The sequence below is a fragment of the Balearica regulorum genome, chromosome Z, assembly GCF_011004875.1.
Source record: "Balearica regulorum gibbericeps isolate bBalReg1 chromosome Z, bBalReg1.pri, whole genome shotgun sequence".
In the NCBI taxonomy this organism is placed as follows: Eukaryota; Metazoa; Chordata; class Aves; order Gruiformes; family Gruidae; genus Balearica; species Balearica regulorum.
This window is the reverse complement of record NC_046220.1, coordinates 781,932-801,690: the sequence shown is the minus strand read 5'-3', so window position 1 is coordinate 801,690 and position 19,759 is coordinate 781,932. Positions and strand designations below refer to the sequence as shown.

Below are 19,759 nucleotides of genomic sequence, written 5' to 3'. Positions count from 1 at the left end.
CTAGGCTAACCTAGTTGTTGCTGTCAGCCTCTTGTATAAAAAAGTGCTTTTTTGTTTTGCTTTTTTATTTTTTATGGGAGTGATTAAATACGGGGGGTACGTAGAACTCACAGAAAGGCCTGTTCCTGATCTTGGAGTTTCAGTATTTCTCACAGCTGTATTTCTGGAGCTTTGCAACTTAAGCAGACACTCCCAGTTTGAAATCTCAGTACAGTTGGGTTGCCCTGAAGGTTGTGGCTCTTGGAGGAGTGGGAATGGGGGTAGAGGAGAAACCTCTGTCTCCTGAAAGTAAAGGAGCTGCTTTTTCAGTGAGTTGGTCTTCAGCGTGTTTGTTCCCATCATTTCTGCTCTTTGTTTTCCTGGGGGGCAGAACCTGCACTTAGGAAAGCCTGGGACTTTGCCCAGGGTCTCATCTGCCCAAGGAAGAACATCGTAGCGGGGCAGGGAGGTCCGTGGCTTTGTCAGCTTCTCGGGAGAGCTTTAAGGCTCAGAAACCTTCCTGGTTCTGGAAGACGTCAGCTCTGTGCCTGACCTTATGCCTTGCTTAGTAGAAGTGCTTGAACCGACTAGAAAACTCACATTTTTGATCGCCAGGAAGGAAGCCTCTGTGAGGCAGGACAAGGCCTCACGAAGGTGAGGATTTTATATTTTTTCATTGAACAGTGATGTGCTTATTCCTCCAGAGCATGCAGAGGGCCCTTCTGGGGCAATTTTCAGAGATACTGGGTTAAGAGCCAGAGCTGAAGCAAGAAATGCCCCAATCTGGTTCTTTTTAAATGGGAATAGTAAAACAATGTTGAATTTTTCTAAAATTATCTAAGAACGAATCCCAACAACACAGCCGAAGGTTATGCAGTGTAATCCTTAGATTATATTTTAAAACCAAAATTGTATCAAAATTCCTTGACTTGGTGATTTTTGTTTATCCTTCTATTTTCTGTTCATTTTGCTAGCCAGCACCATTGTGACAATGTGTGTGTCAGTTCATGTGGCTTCATGAATAATACTTTGTTTCTGCATCCTGGGGGTGAAAAATCCAATTTCTAACTCAGAGTATCAGTCACTAGCTCTTATGACTGCCAGCTGCCCATTTCGAGTATTGCCTAGTTTGATTATTGTAATAAAAATAACCGAGCACATAACCTCAGAGATCTTCCATCTTAAGATGAAGTCCTCTTTTACATAACATCTCTGTCTTTTTCAAACCCTCTTTAAAGAACAGTGTTCTGTTTGTAATTCCCCGTTTCTGTTCCAGCTCTGCCGAGAAGGGCTTTGCACGCTGCGCCTCGGTGGTGCTGCACACCAAGTGACACAAATCCTAGCCGAGCTCAGCAGCTCGCTGTGGCATGTGGCTGGCACCTAATCGCGTGTTTTCCTGGTGTTTTCTTATCGGCTTGCAGTTTGCTGCTGCAGATGGCTCTGGAACATTCTGGTGTTTAAAACAACACGCAGAAATTGAAACAGTTAGCTGTAGTCATTGCACCTAAATACTAACCTCCTGCAGGACCTAGAACTGAAGGGAGGATTTTTGACGTGTCTACAAAAAGGGAGAGCAGCGACCAGCTCGTACGTTATTGTCATGCTCTGCTGTGCAGAGTGGGAACCCGAGAAGAGTGGTGACAGCACTGGTGCGCTGCTTCTAATATTTGAATATGACTGAACGAAAATGAAATTTCAGTGTGTGCCAACTTGTAGAATTTATTGTTGAAGCAGGAAGTTTCCAAAAGGAGGTGATTGAAGAGCGCATTTTAAGAAGAAATAAGAATGGGGAGTTTAAAATAATTATTGATGTCAGAACTCTCTTCAGGACACTTCTGTATGCCCAGTGAGGAGTTTTACCTGATACTCAAAAGTGTGGCTTTTTCTGAGTATTTCCCCATGCGTAGCTGAGGGAAATTTCAAGTTAGGTATCCCATTCTGTCACCAAGTGCAAATAGTGAGATCACTTTTCATCAGAATGGCAATAAAAGTAACGTCTTTGACAATGCCAAGTAAGTTTCAAAATAAAATGCTTTTAGTTGCCTGATGCTTTGAGTTGAAAAACTTTTCCAGTGAAGGAAAGCCTCCATTTGATGCTGGAGAGGTATAATCTGGATACAAAACCTGAGCTTTCTTGCAGTCTTTGCTTTTAGCTTCATGTAAAAGAAACAAGGAGTGTTTAGCCTGTGACATTAAAGTGGAGGTCTGTTTGCATGCACGCAGAAGTTGAAGGCAGCAGGTGAACTCTGTTACCCTGCTCGACATATACTGGCTTTCTTTCCAGATCACTTGCGATAGTCATGAAAGGACATTAAATAGAAGTTGCCCTTGTATAGTAAAGGTTATAGAGCAGCAGCCATGCTACATTCTTAAGTCTGAATAACTTCTTCTGCCCACGAATCGAACTGTGTGTATGTAAAGGTTCTTCCTGTTTAGGTCCTGTGCATGCTCTGTGACTGACCAGCAGCTCTTTTCCTCTGCTTCCAAACGAAGTAAACAACCGAACAAAAAAACCTGTCACAGCACTAGACACAGTAGGAGATAGCAGTGAAATTAATGCATAGTGCCTCTTGCCATCAGCTCTGGGACAGTTTGAAATTTTTCTGTGTATCCCTAACATATAGGGATATGCGTTATGTGTATAAGTAAGCATAAACTGAGGTGCTGGAAGTTTAAGAAAAGAGTCAAATGGTACAAAAATCATTTAAAGTCAGCTGTCTTTCACTGCCCCTTTTGCTCAAGCATAAAGCTGTTTTGGAGTCTTAATACTGACTAAAGAAAAACAAACATACCAGTATAAAGCTTTGGGCTTGACATAAGTTGCTGAAATCCAGAAATCTTAAAACAGACATCTAACCTAAAGATGCTTTGACAGATGATTTAGTTTCTAGGTGTCCTGAAGCCTTGTTCTACACTGTGGTAAATATAACACTGATCCTATTGACAGGTTGTGCTTGATAACACTTGATTTAGTATGACCAAATTCAAATGCAAGTAGGTTATCTCAAAAAACACTGCTTAAAAACCTATTACTTTAAATTTGAGTGGTATGGTTAATCAGCTTTAGCTGATACATAAAAGTCAGTCATTAAATATTGCCAAGTTTCTTTTCTGTGCCAAAATGACAGAAATTTTATTTTACTAATCAAAATAGAAGAAAACAGTAAGCATGAGTCTGTGTTACAGAAGTTGTCTGGCTCAATGTGCTGCGCTCATCAATAAATTTAGCAGTAGGCTTTGTTTATAACGTGCAGTAAAAATGCTTCACGAGTTAATCAGCTTTTCAATGTCTTGGTTCAAACCAGTCTCTTAAAAAAAATTGTCATGTTTTTGTTTCATGAGAAAATGGGTTTATTTCCTGTGTGCTCTTTTAGCATCTCTAAATGATGGTTGATCTTGCTTCTGGGCATAGATTAATATTTGTTGCAAATACTTATTCTGTGTAGTGAGAAAATCGCAGAAGAATAAAGTTTCGGGGTTAATCTTTTCCACCAAAGTAACCCGGATCATCTTTTCAATTGAGTTTTGCAGAGAGGCACGGTCCTATGTTACCAGTGGTCTTTGGGTTTTTTCTCTGATTTATTACAATCAACTTTCTGATCTGGAAAGGAAGCACCAACATAATCCTACTATTTGTTATTAGTTTACTGTCATTTAGGAGGAGAGCGTCTGTGAAGCTTGAAGGTTGTCAGGTGGTAAAAGCACAGGAAGCATCCCTAGACATTGGGGGAGGTTGTTGTCGTTTTGGGGGTTAAGATGGCTGTTTAAAACCATGTATATTGAAGAATTGAACGACAAAATTAATTAACAAACTGCCTATTCAAATGTATTTCCACATTTACGTATTAGATCCTCTTAGGTTTGGTTTGCTCTGTGGCAACCAGGGCAAAGTTGGGGGGCTTTGCTGAGTCAGGGCTGTAATGAGCTCAGTGGCATCACAGTAACAACATTAGCAAAGAATTTTAGAATGAATTGGAATTTAGCTACAGGAAAAGTAGCTCTCCCCCAAGGGTTCCCCCCCCCAGTAGCTGGCATGGGCAGTAGGCTTTGTTTATAACGTGCAGTGTTTGTGAATTTCGACAATGATAATGGCCTTTAGAAATGAAAGGGACGTGCCGGTAGTCACTTGGGGCAAAGTAAGTCATTAGAAATTGCAATCTAAACTGTTTAGAAAAGAAATTGTGCTGATTACTTCTACAAAGGAAGTCATCACACAGGACCGCATAGCGGCCTGTATAATAGTAATGTTTTATGTAAATATACCAATGTCTGGATAATATACAGGCACTAACTGGAACCTGCTCCTCCATTTCATTAGGTTTTGAATATTAAACTGCCACAAAATTAACTAAGAGTCTGAAATCTTGGAAAAAATATTGTTCTCTGGGTTGTGTGGGGCTTTTTAATATTTCTTTAAAAAAGGTGTTGTTTTTCTTAACAACTTAGTAGCAGAACTATGTATAAGAACAGTGATTACAAAATAATAGGATATTTCGAGAATTACTTGGGATGGAGAATGACACAGAAGCACTCAAATCTGTAATTTTTAACTCAGCTGTTATAGATACTGTAATAATAAAATTTACATAAGGAGATAGTATCAGTGCTACATTTGGTCCAGTTTTAAATCACTGCATATCTTAGCTGCTGTGTAGCTTCAAATATGTATGTTTATATATTTATATATATACATTTGTACATACCCACACACAGAGATGTCGGCTCATGTTGTGTCTTGCAGCTCCACTTGGCTAAATTGAAAATTAATGGAATTGTGTTTATGCCACAGATCGCAGTATTGATTCTTCAGCACGAATGTATTCGGAGGACCGCGCGTTGCTTTGCTTGCGTGCTGTGCGGCGCAGTGTGAGACGCTGGAAGCCTCTCGGCGCCTCCCTTGCTGTACCTTCTGCCTACCTTCTGCCTGCTGACCGCCTTTGTCTGTCTGGGGAGGCCTTAGCCATTAACACAAGCCATCAAAGCAAGTGAGAGGTTTAACCTGTAACAGCTCAAGTGGTATTTTACACTTCAGTGAAAATAAACCATTATTTTTCACAATAGTTCTCTAAAGAGCATTTGCTGCCCACGTCTTACAAACAGTGTTAATTAAAGCTTAGTAACAGAACCATTCATGTAAAGAAGCAACCATTTGTAGTCAGATAGATTAGGTTTTGCCTTGCATTACACAGCTGTGTTAAAGTAACCCTGTAAATTGGTAATATTGGAATAATAAAGTTGATGTTAGCTTTAAGCCTGAGAAGCAGTGCCAAGTCGTCGTATGTAAGGTGTGTAAGCCCAAAGGAGCACTCAGGTGTGCTCTGGGCGTACTCTGTCCTAGGCTGAGTACAGCTAGATCACTCAGAAAATATTTACAGAAGCTGGGCCAGAGGCTGCCCAGGCTGGAAGTGCTGGGTTCATCCGGGCAGCCTCTGCAAGGGAGCAGCTCCTCTCCGGGCAAGGAAGATGTTTGAGCTCTGACTCAAGAGATTCTTTGTTACAGAATAACAAAGAATCTTTCTTCTTCTTTTCCCTTTTTCTTGGCTCCTTGACCAGAGGACAAAACAGCAGGTGCCATCTTGCTTTCATGTCACTAAGTCCCTTGTACGTTCTGTTTCTTAATTATTTTTTTCCCTAAACCTGTCCTCAGATCTTTCTTTATTCATCTGTAGCGCAGTGTGATGGACAAAATTGTCCTAGCACTTGACCTATAGAAGCTCAAGCCAAAAAGGTGGAAAGTTTTTCCCATATTTTATGTTTTTGTTGTCACGGTAACAGATTGTTGTCTTGGATTCCTCTTTCCTTGATTGTTTTTGGCAAGAGTATCTCAGCTTGTGGCACCGTAACCTTACGTATTTTTTGTCTGTATTGCCTAGCTTTTGGGTTTTTGTGTTGTTGTGTCTGATGTCCTTCAACCTACCACCAGCCCTTGGAATGCTCAGGCTGGAATCTGGCTGAAAGCAAGCTTGTAACCCAGTCTTACACACCAACATCCCCGTTTCATTCGAGAAAATGTCACCTCAGGTACAATGAGAAGTTGCAGTGACAGCGTGTCCTCCTCTGGAGGTCCGTTTGCTCTTACCGTCAGTCTTATTTCCATGTTTGAGTGTATTGAGTGTTGTGTTGTCTTTACATGCTTTATTCTTGGCTGATCTGTTGATTGGTATTTATTCTTAAGTGTTTCTGCATTGGTTTACTTGGTAAATGTGTTCAGCATCTCATCTCTTTCTGAAGGTTGCTGCGTTGTTACCTGGCTGCTCCTTTCTAAGGGTGGGCAATGACCTCCTGCGGTCTGATGAATCTTCTCCAGGAATTTCCAAAATCTATACTTTTAGTTGACGATAGCTCTTACTACATTGCATATGGGGTAGTTTCAGTGATTTCCAGCTTTCCATAACTGAAAGTTCTCATGGAGTTCCTCACCTGCCATTTTCTTTTTCCAAATAGGCATTTGCATCTGGTTCCCTGAATAGTTAAAATTATGTCTTCTTGATGTTTGTCACCTTTACTTTCTCTGTTTTCTTCTCCTGTTGCACCTTACCTTTTACTTCTAGATTTCTGAGGTGCACACAGTGAGACTAGATAACCCATTTTTGGTAGGCTTTTTGGTTTTGTTCTACTAACCCACTTCTTCACTGTTGTGACTGTCCTGCTAATTTGACTAATGAGTTTCTAAGGGTATTCCTTCTCTTACCAAATTAGATCCCCAGACTCTTCGCCAGCCCTTTCTGGAAAGCCATCCTCTCGCTCACGGCCAAGAGCATCTGAGGTCGGTTGGTCAGCTCCGGTACTTGTCTGTCTGTCTGCGCCCATCCTGCCTGCCAGGCGGGCTGGTGGGAGCACGGCCTGTGACCCCGCAGCTCTGCTGGCACGGTGGGGTAATTAACAGGTAGCAGTCAGTGCTTCATCCGCGTTAACCTCTAGCCTCTTCTCTGTCCTTTGAGCCCCTCCTGCGGTGGCTGTGGGGGTCTCGTGCTGCCGGTGGGTTCCTGCACAGGGAGTGTCTCCATGAGCGCCAGCTGGTGACCGCCGTGGTGTTGGGTGCTTTGCTGTGGAGTTTGCCTCTCTCCCAGTTCACAGAGGTGCTTTCTGGAGAGCCGTGCAGCTGCTGTCACCCAGGCCGGGACCCCCGGCTGCCCCTTCACTCACAGGGACCTTTCCTGCAGGCCGGGGCCGGCAGGCATCCTCCAACACCCGTGCCTCTGTCGGGCAGGACCGCGGGGGTGCAGCCGTGGCAGGATGACACTCACTTTTCCGTCCGCTGTCGGCTCTGCCCTCTGGGGCATCCCTAACAACCCAGCAAAAACTTGGCTCTGTCTGTGTGAGCACCTGCCTGGCTTTCTCTGCCGAGCCCCCACCTCCAGGGCCAGTCGAACTCTCCTGGTTCTTGCTTTTCTGTTTGGCAGCATAACCTTTTTGTGAGGGGGTGTCTGGCCCAGCCCGCCGCGGGGGTTGGCCAGCCCGGGCGCGAGCAGGGTGTGCCTGCCCAGGCCGCAGCCGCTGCGGGAGCTGTGCGTCAGGCGGTTATTATGCCGGTTGCTAGGCAGCGTTTTAATATTTACCTCCACGCCTGACACACGTCCGTGTGTTTCTTCACCCCTTCTGCAGTCCGACTGTTGGGCTGCAGCAAGTGCAGCCAGTTAACAGCTGAGCATGGCTGGCTTCCTCGGAAGAGGAAAAGCAGAACAACCCGCAGTAAAAAGTAGTCCCCCGGAGTCAGGCTGGTGTTTACCGGCTGCGTGGTGGCTACCACATGAGGGGTTGGACCTCGGCAGCTTCTGGCATTGACGATGTGTCGGTGTGGTTTGCAGACCCCAAGCACTAACGGGCTGGGGAGGACTAGGACCCCCTTCCTCCTGGACGTGGCTCTTTTGGGGGAGAGAGTGGAAAATTGCAGGCCCTGAACAGTGCAGAATTCAGGCAAAAAGTGCTGTAAATGAAGCGAGGCGCACCCGTGCCTCCGAGGGAGCCAGGCGGTCATGGTGGCACGGCACTGCAGTGGTCTGGCACTGCGGAGGGTGCCCTGTGCTCCCCACCACCTTCCTGCTTGCCCCCCGGCTCCCCAGGATAGGGGTTTGTTTCCCCAAATCACCCCTGAGTGTTTCCAGGGAGGATGGCTTGGCATTCTCTGTAGCTGCTGGTCAGCAGCCATGTCTTAAACTGTTTTCTGTCCTCAAACTAGTCCTCTTCCTCCACGAGCATTTAAACTCCTCATCCCTCAGTTTCTGCTAGTTCCCGCCAGCCGACCGGACAGGGTGGGAAGCAGAAGCAGCTGGTTCCTGTGGGAGGTTTTTGCTAATCTCTGCAGGTTGTAGCGGTGCTGCTGTGGTGGAACTTGGGAAAGAGTTTCTCAGTGTATTGTAAGAAAAATGCTTGGTAGGAGTTTTCAGAGGGGAGGAAGGGAAAAGGGCTCAGATAAATCTGTTTTTATTAAAGGGACAGGGACTAGGGTGACTAATACGAAGGTGTAGAACAGATACCTACTTGTTAGTCATGTAGAAGGAATGCAGATTAATTTCATGGATAAGAAAGAAAAGGAAAAGAAAAACTATTAAAGGGCAAATTAAGAAAAATACGGTGTTGCCTACAGATTACGTGATGGCGGTGGTGGAAATATATGAAAAGGTTGTTTAAAATTGTTCCCTGTCTTGATGTGGGAGGCTATACATACCTGTGCACGTCTCCACCAGTGCAAAAGTTCCCATATAGTATGTAATCAATCTGTACATATATGGAAGCAGATAGTATTTGCTTACATTTCTGTAGTGTGACAATTGCAAATTCTCTCTAGTACGTATTTAATGTAGTTGGACCCCTAACTGAGGTGTCCGATGTACCAGATACGCTGTCGGGGAGAGCACGCTGTCGTTGTCATAGTGTACCTTTTAAATTCTGTACAACTTTTGCCTTGTTGTTGAGAAATGCACGTGCTATGAAAAGCTATGGAAATGAGAACGTGTTCTGTGTGGAAGTAAGAAGTTAGCCCTGGTATGGAGTAGTAATATGGCTTCCGAGTTCGTGCAGACAATGTTTTCATACAGCAAGTGGCATTGTAAACATGAAGAGAGAATCTAGACAGTTTGATAAGTTGTGCTGTTAATTTAAATGTAAATTATGAATGTGTTGCTGTGATCGAGATGGCAAATACAGCTTTGAGCAGGGGAACATGAAGCAGGAACAGAGAGGTAGTATTGCATCTGTGTAAAGTGTTGATGAGACAAGTAGAATATTCATTTCTGGCTGTTGAGGTTTGATACAGTCACAGCAGAACTAAAACGTGCTGTTCTCAGATTAACTTCACTGAAGCTAGGAAGACAGACTGTGTCATTTGCAGCTTTTCCGAAAGGGTTGCATGATAGGCACAAACACTTGTGTGTGTGTTACATACAGATTAATTATTCCTTTTTTTCTCAACGTATTTGAGTTTGCTAATTCAGTATTAAATGTTTTGTGTGACAAACTAGTACATCCAAAAGTACAATTTTTCTTAAAAAAAAAAAAAAAAGGAAACATGGAAGAATTCTGCACAGTCATTATAGGTGCTTCAGTATGAGAGCAGGATATGAGTGTGTTTTGATACTTGATATGAAATTTGCTTTCAGGACATGTCAGAGTGAAAAACAAAATACTGTGAGGTCTATGGGCATCACCATGTCAAAATCCTTCATGCTTGCATTGTAGAAATACAGGCAAGACAGAAGATCTAAAATGATAACTCTAATTTTCAATAATAATTTATTCTTAATTTTTAGCTGGATATCTCATGCTAATGATTTCAGGTTGCTTATGCTTGCTTAATAGTATTATGTGTAACAAAGGTGAAATTAATTAATTTGCCTTTTTTTTTTCTCTCAGAAGCAGTCCCCCTCTGCAGATGCATCAAAACCACAAATGATGAAGCCATCTGACACAAAGGTATGAATTCCTGAGAAACTCATGCTTGCAGTTAAGCACACATATATGAGGCAATGTAACTTATTTTTTAATACTGATACTGAGTAACTTTATTTTGCATATTTATTCTCTGCAGCTTAGTTTTCTCTTCAAAAAGTATCTAAAAAATGCTATATAAAGTTCTCAGAGGATGTGATGACAGCAATACTGATTTTAATTTTAGCTCAGCCAGACTTTGTGACATGTGTACAGCTCCCCCCAGTGTAATCACAGGGTTACGTACCTAATGATAATTTTTCACATATTCAAAGAATTCAGGACAAGTTTCAGCTTTTAGTGTAGGTACAGTTGAATCTTCTCATTAATCTCGTATCTTTGCTGTCTGACAGCTTCCTTCCCTTTGTCCTTTATGCTTGTTCTGTCTTGTCTTCTGACTAGAACTTCTCTAATGTCAAAGCTGTGTCATCAAGTGTCTGCTTTACTTGTTAGAAGAGAGTCATAATCCTCACTTACGCCTCTGTTGCCTAACAGAATTTACGTATATTGTTTAAACAAATGATTAATGATTCTCTCCCTCCTTCATTTTCCATAATGGTAACAGTGAGACCAACAAAAATACTGAATACTAACTAGACCAGCAGGGACTTGTGCAGTGGTACAACGTAGGGATGCCTGCACCTCCTGTAAGTGCAAGTAAAGGAACACTTGGAGTAGTGAGGTTAGAGGCGGCCTCTGGAGATCATCTGGTCCAGCCCTCCGGTCGAGGCAGAGCCAGCTCTGCAGGCAAATTGGACTGCTCGAGGCCTCACCAGACAAACTGAATGCCTGCAAGTGCAGGCTGCACCACATCTTGGGTGGCCAGTTCGCTTTCATTACGGTGGCTTTTTTTCCTTTTATCAAATGGGAAGTTTCTTTACTGCAACTTTGATCTGTTGCCTCTTGTCATTGTAGCATGCATCTCTGAAAACATTTGAGCTCCCTTTTCTCTGTATTTGAAGTTAGCCATTACGTTCCCCTCGACCTTTTAAAACCCTTTTCCTCCAGCACACATGTAAGACTTAGACTAGTAGCAGTGAGCTGGATGACAATTAAACTTTTTCCATTTGCACACGATCATTACTCATAAATGAAGGTACCTGTTTGTGAGCAAACTCATTTGTGTCATGTTCATTACTGATGCTGTTCTCCATATGGTTTAACCCAGACAGCTATCTAAAAATAGTTACGGTCTTTCCCTACTTGAAATTTGAAATAACTCTCAGAACAATGTGGTAAATTTCTAATCAGATCTTTAAAACTGGCATTTACAAGATGAGACAAAAATAGAGTGGCGCAGACATACTTCAGCACTGTGAGACTGGTAAACACAAATCCCCTTGAAACAATGTCCTGCATTTGCAAGTGTAAGACAAGTAATGTTTTCTTTTAATGTCTGTTGCATTACTAATGGCTTCCTCCTGCTGGATTAAGGAAGTCATCTGCCTTTTGACAGTAGAGTTCTTTGAAAAGAAGTAAGGTTGCTGTGTCACTTTCATTTCTAGTCCTAAATTTCTTGCAAATTAACAATGCTTTCCTAATTGCTTGCTATAACCAGGTCTCATTTGTCGTTCTTATAGTCTCTCTAGCATGTGACTACTCTTAGATGTGCTCTGGACCCCTCTCTAGCTTTCCATTCTGTGTGTGTGAATCCTTTGTGTCAAATTAACCATCAGATGATGGCCCTCTGAGAAAGCCATGAGTTAGTGCAAGGAGGAAGGAATGTGGAACTTCTTGTTGTGCAGGCGAAGGCCTGGGGGTTAGGTGGGAAGGTTGGAGGACCAGGGTGGAGAGAGGCACCCTGTGGCTTTTGCTGGAGCAATGGAGGAACCCAGGTGCTGAGAAAAACACATCCCATTCAGCTTTCTTCCTTTTGCACGCATTTGTGCAACTGCACTGGAAACTGGGAACCAGTTAAAAAGTATTATATTTCTTTTCCAGGCTATTTTTCAGTTTCCTGAGTCAGTTTAAAATATGGCCTCTCAGATACTGGCACAGTGCAGGTGGGAGCAGGCAGTAGAAGGGTAGGAGGAACATCTCTCTTTTTCTGTAGGAGTTTAGTGTATGCTGTAAGCAGAAGCTATAGCTTCAGGCTGGGACTGCTCGCAGCTGATTCTATTTAAAGGATGACTGAATGTATGGTCTCATACTAAAATTGTTGGTTTGACTTGCCTAGTAATATTTTTTTTAAATTGGATTTGAACTTTGTCATTGCGAAAAGTGTATCTAAATAGATGTGTCTCTGTGTGTGAGCATGTATGTGTTCATGATCATCTGTTTTAATGTGGCCTTAGTGTCTTCATGTGTATGCAAGTCTTGAATCAAAGCATTACCCTTGAGTCCAAATATTCTTCAGCATTGTCATAGGTAAATTTGCAGTATTAGCAATTCTGCACATTTTAAAGGATAGACAAAAATAATGAATAATGCATACCCTACACCAAAAAATACATCAAGTATTTAGTAAAATAATACTTACAATATATATTAAAAAAAAAAAAAAGGGCAGGCAGTTGGTAATAACTGGTTTGGCAGGCTGAGAATTTGAATTTATGTTCTTTACAGCTGTGGTTGGGTGTTGACAGAAATGCAAGTAAATATATTTATTGTCCTACAAAAAAGGTATGTTTACTTTTCTTTCAAAAAGCACATAAGGAAAACCTGGATTTGTGCTGTAACGGCTGAGTACTTGAAGTCCTGAGCATGCAGCAGTCCCACAGCAGGAAAAGTCAAACTGTGTTTCTTGAACCTCATGCTTGCACCTCTGATGCATTCCTTTGCAGCCTTGCTGCCAAAGGACATCTCAGTTTGATTGACGCTGTACTTTAGATGTTACATAAGCACGTCCAACCTTTTCTAGCTTAAAAAATGTGAAAACTTACGATTACCTTTTCAATATGGGGCTATTTAGTGTACAAGTACACAAGTGGATGTGTGTGTCTTCGACTTAACCATATGGTAGTCATGTAATGAGGATGTACAAGTTGGAGCATATAAAGTATGACTGAAAGTGAGAAGTACCATGTTTTAATGAGGTTAGACGTCAAGAGAAAATCCCAAGGGGTGAATCTGAGAACTTAAGTGGTTTTTTGGATTTTTTTAATTTTATTTTAAATCTTTTCTCCACTTTGGAGTTTGGGAAAATTTTGTCCTCCCTCTCTATCAGTGTTTTACCTGTTGTGACTTCCTTGTGTGTGGTGTTGTGTTCTTTACTGTCGTCTATGGCTTTGAGACCTTTGCCAAGCTTATACCCTGGCACTTCCGGTTTTATGCATGTTCAGGATTTCCCAACCAAGTGTCTGTGGTTGATACTTGCAAAACAAATGGTAAATGATTTTAGCAAGTTTCTCTTATGTGGTCAGCTTTAACTTGAAGTGAATCACAGGAATCAATTTTGTGGCATGGCTGCAGAAAATTTTCAGGTGGAAAGCAAACTGTTAATTGTTTAGCATATTTCCCTCTCTTTTGAGCCTTCATATGAGGACTGCATGTGTGTGTGTGTGTGTTGTAAACTGCAAGATCAAAACGCTGAATGTTAGTTATATAGCATGTGTGCTCACGAGTGCGAACACGTCCGGTATTATTCTTTATATAGGCTGACCCCTTAGAAATAACCAAGCATATTAATCTCTGTCTGAATATACGTTACTTATATTTCAGTCTGCACCAACAACCAAAGCAGAATCTGGAAAAAACATGCAGTCAACCAAGGTAAATAGTTATCTTTCACCTTTAGCGAGGAGTTGTACTTTGGTCTTTGACTAACTTTGAAAAAATAGGGTAAACTCTTTGCTATTACTGTGCCACATGATACTGCCCTGTGATTTGTAATATTCCTGTGTGCAAAAAAGGTAGGGGCTGACAGGTGTGGAAATGCAGTGTTTGTTTTAGGCAACAGTCAGCATGCTTTACTGCTTCACAAAAGCTTAAGAAGTATTCTGCTAACCATCTTTAAATGTCTTGTGCTTATTTGAACTAGTGTAGATCATGTTCTATAGCATTGAATGGTGGTAAGGGTAAATCATCTCAATTTTTTATTTTATCACAGCCAACAGACTCTCAAAATAAACAGCCTTCTGAGGAGAAGCAAAAGGAACCCAGTGGTGTAAGTGGTGTATTTTTTCTCTCTCTCTTTTTTTCTTTTTTTTTAGTGAGGGCTTCTTGTGGTATCTTCCTTCCCTCCCTTCCCTCCCTTCCCTCCCTTCCCTCCCTTCCCTCCCTTCCCTCCCTTCCCTCCCTTCCCTTCCCCTTCCCTCACTTCCCCCGACTTCCCTTCCCCTTCCCTCCCTTCCCCCGACTTCCCTTCCCCTTCCCTCCCTTCCCCCGACTTCCCTCCCTTCCCTCCCTTCCCCCCTTCCCCCCTTCCCCCCTTCCCCCCTTCCCCCCCTTCCCCCCTTCCCCCCTTCCCCCCCTTCCCTCCCTTCCCCCCTCCCTTCTTCCTTCCTTCCTTCCTTCCTTCCTTCCCCCCTCCCTCCCTCCCTCCCTCCCTCCCTCCCTTCCTCCCTTCCTTCCTTCCTTCCTTCCTTCCTTAAAAAATAATTAAAAAAACAAACCAAACAAAGCCAGCCCATAAGTATTTCTGTATGTAGTGATAATATTTTATCTCTACACAGGCAAAAAGCCAAATGTCACCTTCTGTGACAGCAACTTCTAAACCAAATACTGCAGGAAAAGTAACAACAGCTCAAACTGACCAGCCTCCACAAGCAACCTCCATAGAGACAGCAAAGGTACAGTAGAAATAGCAATCAAATTTTTATTACTTACGCTATTGTAGGGGTTGTTGCAGGTCAGCAGGTTATCCATTTGCAGCAGGGCAGCCCCGGTGCCCTGCCTGCAAGACTCTGAAAACAACTAGGAAGAGAAAGGTTGGGGAAAAAATTGGGGAGGGGTCATTTCAGAGGGGCAAGTCAAGAAAAAGCTGGAGCAAAAATGTGTGGTAGAGTCAGGATCTAGATCTCTTGGTCTTCTAGTCTACCTGTCTGGGTGACAAGGCCAGAGTAACATGAGGGACTCCTGCAGCTCTACTACAACCCACTCTTTTTGCAGTAAATGAGAATGTCAGTAGTGCAGAAGTTTATGTTTTGTGTTGGTGTGGCTCCTGCAGGTAACTCCCTGAAGCAGTTTTCATCCTACCTATTTGCGCAGTATTTGCTGCTGGCATTAATGGTGTATTGAGAACTATTGGGTGTAAATGAAAGTTTTCAAGAGAGACTTTGAAGGAGTCTCATAGTCTTTCTGCACTGCAGATTTCTCTTACTGGCAAAGTAAAAGGAAGAGAGTACTAAAAATAGCATGCTTTCTTTCTCACAGCAAAATCACACTGGGAACAGAGTATGTCTCCACAATATTGCAGGTAGATGGTAGTTCTCTCTGCCCAAGCATCTGGATGCTGTGCAGGTGCATTAGCCAGTTGCTGAGTCCAAAAAAATATGCACGGCCTCAGAGTTGGATGTTTTAGGCTGGGCTCAGTATCATGCAATCTGCAGCTACTCAACTTTCAGACCACTCAGCCAGTAGGTAGAACCAGCTTATTTTTTTTATTCAAAGCGTAGATAAAGAGGCACAATACATATGCATGCCTGAGTAGAACATCTCTGCTTTACTTTGTTTTGTCTCTGCAATTTTTAACATAGGGCCATATAATAAAGCCATCTCTTAATTTTTCTCTTATTTCTCCAGCCTAAGTCTGAGAAGATGTCCAAAGCAGCCGGTGCAGCTGGTGCAGGTGCAGCCAGTGCAAGTGTGGTTGCTGCAGCTGATAAATCAAGTACTGAGGTTGGTAAACCCAGTCCCAGACTAATGCCTCCCTTATAAAAATGTCTCAGAGAGCGATTCTCTCTCTGAAACACTTGAGTTTCAGAGAAATAAATTGGTAACTGCTGAAGTATTGCTATGTAGTAGTTATATATGGTGGTGAAGGACTATCTGAAAGAATAGATAACAAACCAATGGCATGTCATTTGTGCTTTGTCAAATAGGACTTACTTAGAATCAGTTTCACCACAACTAAAATTAATTACTTTTTATCTTCAGTTATGTTTGTATGTGTATGAATGTATGTCAGCTGGTATATAAATACAAATGATCTTGCTACTGACACTGGGGAACAAGTTTAAGAACAGTTTTCACTGAAAAATTTGGCAAGCGCAAGATCTACTGAAAGAAAGCTCCTTGGTTTCCAGGAGTTTTCTACAGATTCACCAGATGATTCAGATTTTTTTTTTTTTCATTTGTACAGCATGATAACTTATGTAATGGTTTGCTTATTTTTTAGCCTGGAATGGATGAGTCAGCACTAGATAGCCTAATAGATACCCTAGGTGGACCTGAAGAAGATGTGCCTACTAGTCCTGTTTACACTGGTCCAGAAGTTACGGTATTTTGCATTTTAAATTTTTACTTTTTGGAAGATTCATCTCTAAAATATGTCTGTAGTTGCTTAGTACTACATTGACCCAGTATTTGTTGCTTTGATCTGCTAAGAGGTAAAATAGTTTGCGCAGTGGCATTTTAGTGTTGTTTTCAGTAATACAGAAAGGATGCAGTTATATATGTATTGCAGTAGAAAACAGTAAGATGTCAACAAAGTTTGTTGCTTTTTGAACTGACTTAAGAGCATGCTGTCCAATGGATTTACAAAAGGGAGTGATGGAAGTATAAGAGAGTGTAAACAACCTAGAGATTTCATTTCTACTTGAGAAAGAGTAAAACATTGAGAATTTGGGGAAAAATACATACTTTTCTGAGTTAGAATGGGAGAGTAACATAAGAAGGATTAAGATTACAAGCTCAAAGGCTCAGTGCAGTACTCAGCCATGATAAAAGTGTTGGAATTTATAAATATTTAAAATTCAACCCAAGTACAGCAATACATTGTGTGGTCTGAGACACCGAAGTGGCTTATGTTATTGCAGAAGGAATCTGAGAGTGGAGATGCAGAGCTTTTGCCAGATGACATTGAAGCTAGTCAAGATGCATGGGCATGACCCTAGGTTCTGAAAGATGCTCTATAGTCACGGTCCAGGATTGGCCCTCTGACCTAGCTAACCCTCGCATTTTCTTTCCAAAAGTATAGTTCTACATTAGAAATGTGGATAGCTCTACATTAGAAATGTATTTCAGTAAACAAGAGTACAAAAACATTAATGTCTGGATTATTTTCATAGGAAGATATATCTGCAAGATACTTGGAAGAAATGGGTAAACGGGAAGGTAGTCTCCCTCCAGAGTATGTAAAATTGTTGAAGGTTAGTGAGTTAAAAAAAATAATATTATTAATGTGTGTTTTCTTTCATATTGTATGGTTTTGCTTCCCACTAACTACAAAATTATTCTCATTTTAGAGCAAAGGGGATGGCAAAGATGGAGTCCCACCGAAAGCAGATGAACAAGATGAAGTAAGACTTTTTTTTTTTTTACATTGAAGGTGAAAATAACCCAATTATCATTGGATTCCTAGGAAAAATTAAATGTTGGCAGTGTCCCAAAAATCATAGGAAGGTGGGAGAGAGCTGTGGGGTGCCAGATAACACAGATACTGATAAAACTAAATAGAACTTGGCACAGAAGTTTTTAGTAAAGAAGTAGGAATTTTCAGGACACTGACTGAAGCTGAAATAAGTCAAATAAATGTCTATAGAGATACTGGGTGTAATAATAACAAAGAGAAGAAATAGTAGCTGTGTGTGCAGGAGTATCTTTTTAATGTCTTTAGCAAAGATCACTTGAATTTCTGTACTTAGCAAGAGAATTCTGTAAGCCAGCTTAATTTTACTGTTTGTAAGTTTAACATAAAAATAAAAACTTATCTGAAAAATGAACAATCCTGAGGGGAAATACTGTTGTTTTTTCTGTGACAACATCACCTACTTATGAGGTCCTTGTGTGAATAATCACGGACCACACTCAGATTTTAACCCAGGTTTGACAGCATTACTATTTGAACTTTAATAATGATAACCTAGTTTGCAATTTCTTGCTCAGAAACCAATGACAGATGATGAGCTTGCAGAGGCCCTGTCATCTGACTTTACCTGTAGTACTGCTTCTGCTGAAGAAAAGACAAGTCTGACAGAGGTATTAATATTTTTCTTGCCATTGCATGCCTTTATTGCAATGAAACGTTGCCATTATTATCTTAATATTTCACTTTAAAATAATCTTGACGATTTTTCCCTTCTTTTTATTTTTGCAAATTTGCCTGTAATTTCATATCCCTCGCAGAAACCAAGTAAGGAAGGCGAAATCGTGCAAGCACAAGCAGCAAGTTCAGTCAAGACCTCAGTTCCTCCTAAGGAGAAGAAAACGAAATCAAAAGAGGTATACATAGTAATTCTTTAACTAGTTAACTTCTAATTAAAATTTACAACCACATGTTGTATTTTACGTATACCTGATTTTGTAAAGATGCTCCTCATCCTCATTTTTGGTTGTAAATCCTGTTTATCACAGAAAGTATAGGAATAATAGGGGTTGTCATTGCACAGACTCTGCTGTACCTTAAAGGTCCGGCCTTAGTGGGACAGATGATTTTCCTTCTGGATTCTTCTGTAGAATAACTGTGGTTCTTCTGACTAGAGGCAATCGTATCGCATGATTTGCCATATCCCGCAATGCAATGTTAAGGAAATCAGGCAAAGCCAAACAGAAATGACCAGTCTGGTGCTGGCTGATTGCTTGATATACAGCATAAGAGATACGTAAGATAAAACCTGTGTCAGTTTAAAGAAACAAATTATATGCATATTTTATTAAATACAGGAAATTAAAGATGATGCACTGGAAGCTCTTCTTGATACCCTTGGTGGACCTGAACCTGAACCTGAAGAAGATCTTACCCCTGTTGTAGAGGTGTCAGAGGTATAGTCTTACTCGGTTTTACAGCAGCTTTCAGACTCTCCTGTGGAATCCTGAGTCCTCTCTGTTAGACGTTATTCAAATGTGTAATATATTAACAAAGCAACTTTCATGTCCAAGGCCTAAGGAATGTCTGAGTCCTATGTGAGCAAGAAAATTAAGAAATACCAAGTGGATACAGGTAGAATAGAATATGGTAAGATGGTCTGGAAAATCATAGGCATTTCATTTGGCCATACATACATACACTTTTCCCTGTATTAGCTATAATTGCTCTGTTTTTTTCCCCAAGCATTGGGTACAATTTATAGCAAGCTTTTGTTTTGCACGTATTTGCTGTTTGATTTTAATTAACTTCTTGGGGTTTTAGTGCATGTACTCCTCTTTCCATCAGACCCCATTATCTTTCTAATCTGGGTCTTGCCTTTCACTCTTGTCTTCTAAGACACTTGTTTTTCTTCAACAGTTAGATTTTTTAACACTGTAGCCCTGTGTTTGCATGTTACACTTTTTAGTTTAGTTTTGCAAACTCTGCCTATAATCATACTAATATCAATAATTTTCCCCTGTCTTCACTTAGAGCTCAGAGCAAACAAATGACGGGGAAATAGTAGAAAACTTTGTTGCTGAGAGAAGATGTTGGAGCTCAATTTTGACAAAAAAAAAAAAGAGCGTGTTGTGGTGCAGGTTCAGTCAGTCTGGGTCTTTGGATAACTTAGCAGATGCATTGCTTCGTGAAGGAGGTCCAGAGAATGAAAAGCTGTGTTTCAGTAGGAGTGATGGAAAAAGATACAGAATTACAGCTTGTATAGCCAGAGTGATGAAATCCAAGGAAACCTGAGGATTTTGTACACTACAAAAATTCTAAAAATACTTGCCACAAAGTTATGGCTCTGAATAGTATCTGAAGTTTTTTAGAATTTAAAATAATACAGACATATTCACATGTGATGTTAATTCTTAAACCATGGTGATTTTGCCACAGAAATTTGAT

The 19,759-nt window shown here is 41.3% G+C and overlaps 1 protein-coding gene across 6 annotated transcripts in view; it reads left to right on the top strand.

The window, feature by feature from the left end:
• Nucleotides 1-19,759, top strand: part of CAST (calpastatin) — a 59,882-nt gene that overhangs the window by 23,226 nt on the left and 16,897 nt on the right. For 4 of the 6 annotated variants that reach the window (XM_075741284.1, XM_075741282.1, XM_075741287.1 and 1 more), the window contains exons 4-14: nucleotides 9,832-9,891; nucleotides 13,567-13,617; nucleotides 13,955-14,011; nucleotides 14,520-14,636; nucleotides 15,589-15,684; nucleotides 16,184-16,285; nucleotides 17,076-17,156; nucleotides 17,253-17,306; nucleotides 17,893-17,985; nucleotides 18,133-18,228; nucleotides 18,670-18,768. In XM_075741284.1, coding sequence (XP_075597399.1) covers nucleotides 9,832-9,891; nucleotides 13,567-13,617; nucleotides 13,955-14,011; nucleotides 14,520-14,636; nucleotides 15,589-15,684; nucleotides 16,184-16,285; nucleotides 17,076-17,156; nucleotides 17,253-17,306; nucleotides 17,893-17,985; nucleotides 18,133-18,228; nucleotides 18,670-18,768 — 906 coding nt within the window. Of the gene's footprint in view, nucleotides 1-4,942; nucleotides 4,965-9,831; nucleotides 9,892-13,566; nucleotides 13,618-13,954; nucleotides 14,012-14,519; nucleotides 14,637-15,588; nucleotides 15,685-16,183; nucleotides 16,286-17,075; nucleotides 17,157-17,252; nucleotides 17,307-17,892; nucleotides 17,986-18,132; nucleotides 18,229-18,669; nucleotides 18,769-19,759 lie in introns of those variants that run through there. The other 2 variants (XM_075741288.1, XM_075741283.1) reach the window with 2 other exon arrangements.